This window comes from Melozone crissalis, unplaced genomic scaffold (genome assembly GCF_028551555.1).
Source record: "Melozone crissalis strain CALT ecotype California unplaced genomic scaffold, PUWL_Pcris_2 ptg000027l_1, whole genome shotgun sequence".
Lineage (NCBI taxonomy): Eukaryota > Metazoa > Chordata > Aves > Passeriformes > Passerellidae > Melozone > Melozone crissalis.
The window spans coordinates 72,689,609-72,700,374 of record NW_026535805.1 but is presented as its reverse complement, the minus strand read 5'-3'; the positions used below and the strand labels follow the sequence as shown (position 1 = coordinate 72,700,374).

At 39.4% G+C, this 10,766-nt stretch overlaps 1 protein-coding gene across 6 annotated transcripts in view; it reads right to left on the bottom strand.

The window, feature by feature from the left end:
* Window positions 1-956: 956 nt before the first annotated feature.
* SNX14 (sorting nexin 14) overlaps window positions 957-10,766 on the bottom strand; it is a 45,646-nt gene continuing 35,836 nt past the window's right edge. For 4 of the 6 annotated variants that reach the window (XM_054279167.1, XM_054279168.1, XM_054279171.1 and 1 more), the window contains 6 exons: window positions 7,806-7,929; window positions 7,097-7,261; window positions 5,944-6,039; window positions 5,150-5,241; window positions 4,939-4,995; window positions 957-1,583 (listed from right to left, as the gene is read on the bottom strand). In XM_054279167.1, coding sequence (XP_054135142.1) covers window positions 1,545-1,583; window positions 4,939-4,995; window positions 5,150-5,241; window positions 5,944-6,039; window positions 7,097-7,261; window positions 7,806-7,929 — 573 coding nt within the window. In that variant the 3' untranslated portion in view covers window positions 957-1,544. Of the gene's footprint in view, window positions 1,587-4,938; window positions 4,996-5,149; window positions 5,242-5,943; window positions 6,040-7,096; window positions 7,262-7,805; window positions 7,930-10,766 lie in introns of all 6 variants that reach the window. The other 2 variants (XM_054279170.1, XM_054279169.1) reach the window with 1 other exon arrangement.

The window sequence follows — 10,766 nt, the reverse complement described above, 5'->3', positions numbered from 1 at the left end:
AAATGATTGCTTATAAACAAGGGTGAAAATATCATTATTTTTCTAAGATTACTGGGAATTTTGACATCAACATGTTTGGGTTGTTAAATGCTATGTTAAACTGATTGTTTTGAATAAACCTGCTATGTTTTCCTGCAAAGCTCAACAGGCTTTTTTTCAACACTGAAGCTACTTGCCTCTTCCATCCATTGCAGCTGTAGATTTCAAGAAGGTGCATTAAGATAAACATTCAGGATGCTGATATTTAAAGACCCCATTCACTTCCACATCCATTCAAGGGCTGTGCCTGAAAGGCTCTGGCCCCCAGAGCTGTATTAGGTGTATAAGGGGTGTAGAGATGGAGACAAATGACAGCTGACCTTGTCACACTGCCAGTTGTGCCCTGGCATTGATGACTGTCACTTCGACTCCCTAGGCTGTGAATTCACAGAATGGCCTTCCCTCATCAACATCAAATTAGTAACAGAGAGGGCACTGACAGACAGAGCTGTGCCTGCACACTGATTTTGAGAGTGGCAACAACTGCTCTGGCACAGCCAGAAAGGAGAGAAATAACACTCTCACCTTCCTTTGACAAACAGAAGGAAAAGGTCTGCAACAGTAATACAGATGAGTTATATTGACAAAGAACACCAATGCTGCATTAGATTGATGAGTTTGTAAAAAAGGAGAAAATATGTGTTTGAAAAGAAAATTTAAGGAAAGCCTATTAAAACATCTCTGTATTCTTCTGCGAGTAAAACTTGTTATAAAGCCACACATAAAAGTCCTTTTCAAAATGTCTTTTATAAAGGCTGGGCCAACAAATTAAGACTTACAGAGAAAAATCTTCCACACATTTTTGTATGAATGAACTTTTATAAAATGCTGTGAACAGACTCACATCCTCTTTTCTAAGCCTGTAAAGAGGATGTCAGAAAAAACCCACAAAGCCAGATAAGAAACTGCAAAAAAAATTCTTTTCACATCCGTTATTATTTTAAGAGGGCTTTAGATTTGAAGGTCAGGTGTTGAAAAGACTCAATTACAAATGTGATTTTCCATGCTCACAGAAAGATGAAGGCTAAAGACAGTTCTGAGATTAGTTGATTATATCTAATAGATTCAATCATATACCTTTGTTTGGAAAAAAAAAAAGGATTTGATAAGACACTTTAAAATAACTTAATGGGAGCATTCTACAACTTCTTCCAACCAATTTTTCTACATGTACTTTCAGGAAGACATGTCGTAATTGCTCTTTCAGCAAAGCATAAGTTGGCTGATTGCCCAGCTGTCTCTTTTGATGTCATCCTGTAATTTCATTCACTGACAGATTTTGGTGAAATAATTAGACTTTTACTGGTAATAGCTAAAACAAATTTTAAATTAAAAGTACAAATATTTTATTTACTTGCAATCAGTATTAAATTTTAATATCTTTATTGCACAAAGGTATTTTTTGAACTTAAATTTTATGTTATTTACAACAAAATATACAAGGCAATGTTAAAATGTCACATGTCCATTACAACAGTGCACAGCAGATCCTACTGGGTGTCCACTCACATCCAGCTTGACACAGAGCTTGCTTCCTTTGGACCCTGCTAAACAGGAAAGGGGGGAAATTTACTTATTAATTTACTTTACTTATTAAGTTTGAAAATGTGTATTTACATAGAAATACTGAACTGAGCTGCAACAATTAATGGTATCTGAAAACATCCACTTGAAACCAGAGTTAAGAGAATGGAAGGCTACTGAGTTTTTAATATGATTTCTCAAAATAGGTGTTTTCTTCTTTAACTGCTAAATATAGTTTTCTTAATACAGCAATTTTCTGCTCTGGAAATTGTACCGGAGAGGTATTTTTTCAATTGGATTTCTTTCCTTACTCTGCCCAGAATGCTTTTTCCCTTTCAGCTGTCCCTTTTCCTTGTATCCTGTCTGACAGACCCCCAGGGGACAGGCTGTACACTATCTCAGGAGTTTTCAGCTCCTGGGGCTGGCTGACTTACACACGCTGCCATCAGGCACAGCACACACCGAGCGATGCAGGAACATCCGCACGGGTATGTGTGGCAGGAAACGCCTTCAAGATACCAATCTCTAGAGTGGAAGCAGACTGACATCCCCACTAAGGAAAATCTTCCCATTCCTCCCCTCAATGTTTTCCCTGCCAAAGGAGCAGTGCTCAAAACAAAACTCCTGGGATGCTCAGTTTCCCCTTTACAAGCTGACTGGTCGGAAACATTTTTCCATTCTTCAGTGTAACTACAAAAACATTTTAGTGTGAAGCAACTCAAAAAGGACTCATTTCAGTCAATGCTGAAAAGAGAGAACAGGCATTGGATTGATTCCCCCAATACATACATGCACGGATGGCTAAGTAAGAACCAGTCATTACTTTTAAACTTCCTAACAACTGCAGTTGTTAGGAAGAAACAATTCTCTTTCCAAGTGGCTTCACAGTGACAAGTGTTTGCAGTGATTTTGGAAAATGTTTTTAGGGCTCTGGATGAAAACCACTGCCATCTCTCCACCCATATCCTCTCTACCTTGCATTTCCCCTCTCAGTCCTGATACACTGACAACCAAGTCCCACTGCCAAACATCACAGATGCAGATGTTCTGTATTGCTCTCAGTAAATAGCTCCAGTTCCCAGCTGAAGTATTTTTCTTCCTTTCCCCTACTGAAATCAGGGCCAGAGATTCCCTTGCTCTGTCCCCATCAGCTTCAGTCACAGGGGACAGGGGGAGCCCATCCCTCAACCCCTGCCATTTCACCAGGAGCGAAGGTGGCACTAGAGGTCCCTCCTCAGCAGGTGGTTATGGAACACTGCAAAGCAGCTGGGCAGTGTCATGGTTAAGCAGGAAAAAAGAATAGAAAGAAGTAGAAAACATGATCTTGATTTACCTTGAATAATCTTTCTCTTGGTTTGTTTTCAAAGAAAAAGGTATTTTTCCCCCATTAAATATCCAACATACCTATGAAACCACAGCATGGCTGGGGTTGGAAGGTGCCTCTGGAAGTCACCTGGTCTAGACCTCAAGCAGGGCCTCCTAGAGATGCTCAGGACCATGTCAAGACAGTTTTTAAGTATCTCCAAGGATGACCATCCCACAGCATCCCTGGGCAACCTGTGACAGTGCTTGGTCACCCTCACAGTGAAGGAGTGTTTCTTGATGTTCAGAGGGAACCTCTGGTGTTTCAGTTTGTGCCTGGTGCCACTGGTCCTGTTGGTGGCCACCACTGGTTCTGTCTTTGTACCATCCCTTCAGTATTTACAGACACCAGTAAGACCCTCTGAGCTTTCTCTTCTCTAGGCTGAACGGTCCCTGCTCTCTAGCCTCTTCTCACAGGAAATATGCTCCAGTTCCTTCATCATCCTCATGGCTCTCCACCAGATTCATTCCAGTATGTCCATGCCTATCTTGTACTGGGAAGCGCAGAACTCCAGGTGTGGCCTCACCACTGCTGAGCAGAGGGGCACCATCACCTCCCCTGACCTGCTGGCAACACTGCTCCTAGTGCAGCCCAGGATACCACCAGCCCTTTGTTCCACTTTGTGTCCTTCCAGTTGGCTGGCCCCCTCCTAGCACCTGGGGCTGTTCTTGCCCAGGAACAGGACTCTGCACTTCCCTTTCTTGAAGTTCATGAGGTTCCTGCCAGTTTATTTCTCCAGCCTGTTTAGGTCCCTTTGAAAGGCAGCATGGCCCCCTGGTGCCCCAGTTTTGTGTCATCATCAGGCTTTGCTCTGTCCCATCATCCAGATCATTAATGAAGCTGTTAAACAGGACTGGAGCCACAACTGACCCCTTGGATATCTCCATGTTACTGGCCTGCCTCCAACCAGACTTCATTCCATTGATCACCACCCTCTGGGCCTGACTGGTGCTTTAAAGACTATTTAAATGCCACTCATTTTTTCCACAACCAACTGAAGAAAGACCAGTGTTCCAATAAATATATATAATTAGCTGCTGAGATACAAAACCAGTTCAGCTGAGTAAAACAGCAGGGCTAAGTCAGGTCCTTTTTCTGCACTCAAGTTCCCAGGCTACTTCCTTGTTCCCTTGGTCAGCTGTCTGAGCATTGGCTGGAGGAGGGCAGCTACAGAGCTGACACAAAGTAGGTCAGACTTGCTGAGCCAGCCTCATTTCACTGAAAACAATGCAGGTGTCCTGGCTTGTTCCAAGACCTTGTATTTGTTTCTGTTTGTCATGCAAAACAAATCACTGCTGGCACTCTGCAGTTGTCAGGCACAGGGTTCATGCAACGAACATTTATTGTTAGTGAGGGGGCTTTTAAAATTTGTTTGGGGTTTTGTTTTTTACTAGCTAACTAGCAGGTACTTCCTGCTTGCCATGAAGACCAAACTGTAAAACTGCTATGTAAAAATCTGTCAAGGTTTCATATACACAAGAACAAATACCAAACAGATCCCAAAACTAATGATATGCATTTATGCAGTCATTTCTCTTGTGCAAATTCTTTCTCCTTTATCTGGATAGCTGAAGTTAACATTGCAGTGACCAAATTAGAGGTAAGAAATCCTCCTGCCAGATATTCTTGAGAAAAATACTGCAGCTTGACCTGAACTTTGCATGCAGAATTCCATTCCTAAATTGAAAAATGAATAAAATAGAGTGGAGACAAATCAATCAAAGAGAAAGGCACAAGAGATCCCAACTCCTGGTTGATCTGTCCAACTCTCCTGAAAGGCAACTCAGACTTGCTGTATGCTGAACAATTTGAGCTCGAGGTGATTTAGAAAGAGCTAATTAGCCAAAATGTAAGTAATCTGGATTTCAATTATTTCAACATACTGGAAAACACATAATTTCCCCCAAAATTAAGAATTAATATTAGTAATAACAACAGCAAAAGTGCACCAGTGATCAGACTCAGTAGCAGCTTGAAGAATTCTGCAGTTCTTGAATGGAGTTAGCACATACCTTACACAGCTCTGGGAAGAGCTCTTGAATCCCAATGTCCAGCAGAACATAAGTTAACTAAAAGAAAATACAGAAAATTAAGGACACTCCAAGGCAAAACTACTGCTTTTTATTCTTGGTTCTGAGTAAGAGCCCACTCCTCTGCTATATCAATCATTCACTTTAGGAAATCCTGTGCCAGAAGGCCAGTTTGTCACACGTTATGAGTTACCTGTTTGTTGAGCACTGGTTGCTGCAGTCCATCAAACAGAAGCCTGATGCCTTCATATTTAGCCTCTTCCCCAATGCACTTGCCTATTAAATCTAGACCAAATTCCAAAAACAAATACACAAGTCATGAGGAAGTACTGCAAAGCAGCTTTATGATGCAGTTATAAAACTTGATTAATCAATAAGAAAAAAACTGTTTAAATTAGAGTTCAATTTCTTTTCTGTCTCAAATGGTAAATGGAAAAAAAACCCCACACTTCTGGGTTCATCTTCTCTTCCCTTCCCTTCAGGGCTCCACACCTAAATAATTACTACACTTTCTGTAGTATTTGTAATACAGTTTTGTTCTAATGCACTGTTTAATAAACCACAAGTGGATTTTTAAACATTACTTTCAATTAAATGGGCCCCTCTTTCCTAGTTTATACAGTGCAAGGATTCAGCTGTACCTTCCAGCTTAATGATGTGCCCTTTTTTTAACGCAGTTTTCATCTGTATAAAATACAAACCATAGGAACATTCTAAAGATGAAAAATTACAGTACTAAGTACATATGTAAAGCTCTTGATTTCCATCACCATGTCTTTATTAAATAATCACTATGCTACAGCCTTAGTCAGCAATAGTTAAATGACAAAACTGAACTGCTGGGTTTTTACACCTGGTATTCCAATAAACTCAAATCTCAGCAGTCCAAGTATTATTTGATTTGGAAAGACAGTCTGACTGTGTTTGGGTTAAGTATCTGCTTGAACAATTAACCACACTCATACAGGCAGTCATGGAATACAGAACCTGGAATGTATCTCATCATCTCTTCAAAAGTCTGCTTTGCTCGTTTCTGTTTGTCCTGGAGAGAGCGAGGCTCAGTGTTCTCACAGAACACAGCATCTGCAGAGAAGACACATGGAAAAAAACGTATCTTTAGGCAGCTACACATCACTGACACAGAAATGTGTTCTGGATTGTGGCTTCAAAACAGAACTTCTTCTCTGTATTGTGTTGATTAGAAGGGAATTCTAATCTTGTCAGATCATACTTTTTGCTTACATTAGCCCGATCAAACCCAGAATGAAGGACATCATCTGAAGGACAATCCCATCTGAAGGACAATCATCTTTTCACAGTTTGCTTCCATTCTTTTCAAAGTTTAAGGAATTCTCTTTAAAGTTTGGATCAATTCCATTTTAGGTTAGTTATGATCTCCTTAATCACAATTTCCCCTATGCTTTCAAAACTATAAGCAGTATTTACAGCTGTGCTAAAACACTGTCTGGAATTGTCAAAAACTTCAAATTTAGCTATGAATGAGGAAGCAAGTATTGCTATTAATCTGAAGTAACAGGGGCTCAGTTTTGGTTTTAGGCTTTGAAAGTCTAAAAAAGTCTACTGCACTCCTTTTCTGCCTTTCACAAGCTTCATTTTTGGTTTGGTAAGGACAGAGATGTCCTGAATCCAGAGTTTTGGCCAGATGCATTGTTTGGATCAGAATGCAGTCACGTAATACTCTACAGTTGTGAGGCAATTTAAAATTTTTTTCAGTCACTCTCCTCTTCCCTTATTTGAAGGTCAGGAACACTCAAGAGCCGACCACAACAAAGGGAACCAAAAAATTAACAAGACTGATTTAGTACACAAGTGAAGTAACTTGACAACTTCATGAAACATTTGCCTTGATGCAAAAAACCACTTTATTCTGTTTTTCTTGTTCTTTGCACACCCAAGCAAATTACTATTCATAATACTTTCTGTAACCATCACTGACAACATAGGTGGCTCATCATCTTTCCACAACAAGCTCTGAAGTTAGTCCAGGCCCACTTGATTTTTAATAATCCACCAGTATTAGTCAGCATTGCAAAGTTTAGCACTCGGAAACTTCACTGAAGGGATTTCAAACACTAGACTAAAGCAATATTTTGTCATCAAAGATGTAACTATTACTGACCTCTCAGCAGTGTTATCAGAGAAACCAACCGGTGCTCCTCAAATAGCTGTTCTAACTTGTTATGCAAGTAATAGTCTGTGTACAGTTCCAACGTGTTTTTGAAGAGAATTCTTCCTCCCATCAAGAGATGATGCAGCCAGTCAGGAATGCGGAAAACTACCCTACCTGCAAAGTCACAGCAACATCTATGAGTAGTAACACATGAGGGTCTCCTGCTATTCATGATAAAAGAATCATTTGTTCAAAAGAAAAGAAAAAAAACCACTGCAAGCATGAAAAAAAATTTCAGTTTTGTTAGTGCAGCACTGAAAATATCAGTATTCTCCACAGTGCTTATCAAATACTTCCTTTAGCTATTTCTATTAATTTAACAATTCCAATTCCCAGAGTCTACCAGCAGCCTAGGTAGGCCTGAGAAAAGGGATGAGACCTACTCTCATAAACTCATACTACTGAGATGCTGAAAGATGGAGACATAACAAAGCAACTAAGCAATGATGAATTATAAACGACATTTTAGCACCAGAGTAAATAAATAAAGTCTTCTAATAAAGTCTTCTAAGGAATGACCATGTCACTAAGTTGTATATTAACTTGAAAGTGTTGAGTTATATATGACTGCTACAATAGGATTTCATTTCTTACCAGAGACTGTGAACTTTGTATTTGTCATGAAGTATATGAATAATTAAGAGAAATCACTTCTTACCAACATACATTAAGTAGTCATAGACTCCTTCTACAGTCATCATTTCCAGGAAGTAGTTCTGATTTTGTCGCCTTTCTGTATTCTCAGATCGGTTTGCATTGTTCTTGAACAGATCATTAAAAAGCTAAAAACAGAAACATAAGACTGAAACACTGCATCCAAAGGCAAAAGGATAGCCACCAGTTCTTTGGTTTATTTTTATAAAAGCAGCTTCTTTCCAGAGCTTTCAAAGAACTGATCAGGGATGTCGATTTGTTTCATTGTTTCTGGTTTTGTTTTTTAAAATGCTTCACTTTCCAATAAAGAGCACATCACATGCTGCCAAGATACACAACAACCAAAATACCTGGGTTCACAACAAATCAGCACTGAGACAATAATTCATGAGCTTTTCTGCTCCCACTACCTTCTTCCAACCTAAACAATTGCATGATTGTATGCATCTAGATTTTTGTCATAGGCTCTGATTTCCTTGATGCACCCTGCTCTGAAAATGAGGGGCTAAGACAATACAGAGTTTGTCTGCCTTAAATCACAAGGGAAGCCTACAACAACAAAGTACTCCTAAAAGTTCCTGTTGGCTTCCACTTGAAATAAATGCAATGGTTTCTAGAAAAAATATACAAGCTTTTTACAGAGAGAAATACCTTTTTCCCCTGCCAGTTTAATTATTTATGGTGAAATCTTCATGAACTAACATTTAGTTTTCTTTCCATTTATCTAATTTCTCAATTATATTCCTTTAGCCTTCTATTCTCCTATGTCATCACCTTCCTCCCTGATCTCTTTATTTCCTTGCCTTTGGTTCCTTCTGAAAATATACTGTAATTCCTGCAAAACTCCAAGAGGCTCTTCCCTGCACAGCAAAAGGGGTCCCAAATCACCTAGGCAGCAGTCCTTGCCTCCCCTGCCCCCAAGTCTGGGAATCCTAAGAGAAGGAAAGGAAAAATCAGGATCTAAATCCTGATGCTTTCCATGTTTAATATCTACAATCCCTACCAGCAGTTTATTTTAAATTAACTTACCCCCAAAATAGTTAATCTAGATATAAAATAGGATTTATACAAGATACTCTGTATTATGAAAAGAAAGTTCAAAAGTTTATGCCAGGGTTTAAAAAAAATCCTGGAACTAGAAGCTACATAATCATAGAATTGCCTAAGCTGAGGTGATTGCCACTCAGAGAGGTTTTTTTTACCACTCCCAAAATAGCATTAGTTCCAAGGAACAGGAAGTAATTTGCTTATATATGGTTCACCTTCTGTACTGCAATTCTCCCCAAAATAAGCAAAGCCAAAAACGTGCAAATCGCAACATCACACAAGTCTCTAAACAGAATGCTTTGCACTCTTAGGAAAAATTACATCAGGACATCTGGGAAGAGTCAGGTTTTTGACCTGCACTCCTTCAGGCCGTCTCTTTAGTTAAGTGCTGAGCTGCTGGTATTACCTTCACAAGGTTCACTCAAACTAAACAACACCAACTTCTTACATAAATTACACAGAAGGGCAAATATGGCTAATGCACTGGTGGATGACTGGAATCCAGGAATGTAACAAACCTAAACATAACACATAATTATTCACACCTACTTTATGGAAGCATCCCTGGTAGGTTGCTTAAAAAACTCCATATAAACTGAAGTCTACATCCTCCATAATACTGAAACCAGAACAGCACAGCAGCCTTAACTGTAGTATTGTAACTTAACAAGAGCCTCCTTTATTTTTTAGACACACCTCACGACCTGACAAAGGTGATACATACTGAGCCAACTCAAAGCAGCCCATTGTGCAATGCAGACACAGGTTCAGTGTCTGGAGGCCAAACTAAATCATTCATAGCAATCTGGTAGGTAACCTATTAAAAAATCAAACATTAAAGCCAGCTTAGGGCAAAGCTTCTTGATTTCAAGTGCTATTTCCTCTTTCACCCCAAACCAGAAGCAGCATCTTCTGAATGCTGACTGTACCTCCATACATGGATGATCTGTGCTGCACCTTAAACAGCAATGGTTCCTTGAGCAGAGGCACACTCTGAAAGCATTTCAGAATGCAATCTACAATGCATTGCAGCAGCCATAATACCAAGAGGCATTAGACCTCTACTTCCATGTTTTACACTTTCCAGTATCTTGGCAGAGAAGAAATTCAAGTGAAAAGCACACAACTGGTTATCTAACACAGAAGTTGAGATTATACTCACAACTCAGATAAGCACAGGATTTTGCTTTAGATGTTTCTGTGCATGTTAATATTTGAGACTAACACCACAAACCTCAATGCTGTCATTATTTGTATCTTTAAGATTAAACACTAATTATAACTATGAAATATTCTTAAAAGGTTTACAATGAGGAAATTCCATGAATTTGTATTGATTAATAATGGTAGTTGAGCTCTTGAAGTCAGTGAAAGACAAAAGACCAAAGTAATCCCTTGCACAATAGGCTACCATGCCTTACTGAGAAAAGCAAGCAAAGGAAGCATGAATGCTCATAGAAAGTGCCTCACAGAAAAAGTTACTCAATGGTGAGTGCATATGCAAACATACACCCATACATTCCAGCACAGGTGTGAACTGTACAAAAACAATACCATGACTATGAACAATATCTACAGCCAGAGGCATAAACCTCTCTCCTGTTCTTCCTGCTCATTTAAAAAGTACAGAGGATACCAAAAGAATAATAAGAAAGTTTTTATGTAGTCTCTGAATCATATCAGTCAAAGTGTCCACGTCTTCCTCCAAGTAGCTACTCAAAAACATTTATTATACTGCTGGTATTCCAAAACCAGCTTTTATTGCTGTTGGCAGGCCATCACAAACCAGCAGAACAACGCATTTATTGGCATCTTTGCAAAGTCTGCATCAGCTGAGAAGTCCTGACCTATTATAGCAAGTCTGACAAAAGTATGTTCAGAAGATGATCAAGCTGCTTACAGACCTTCAGAACCAAAA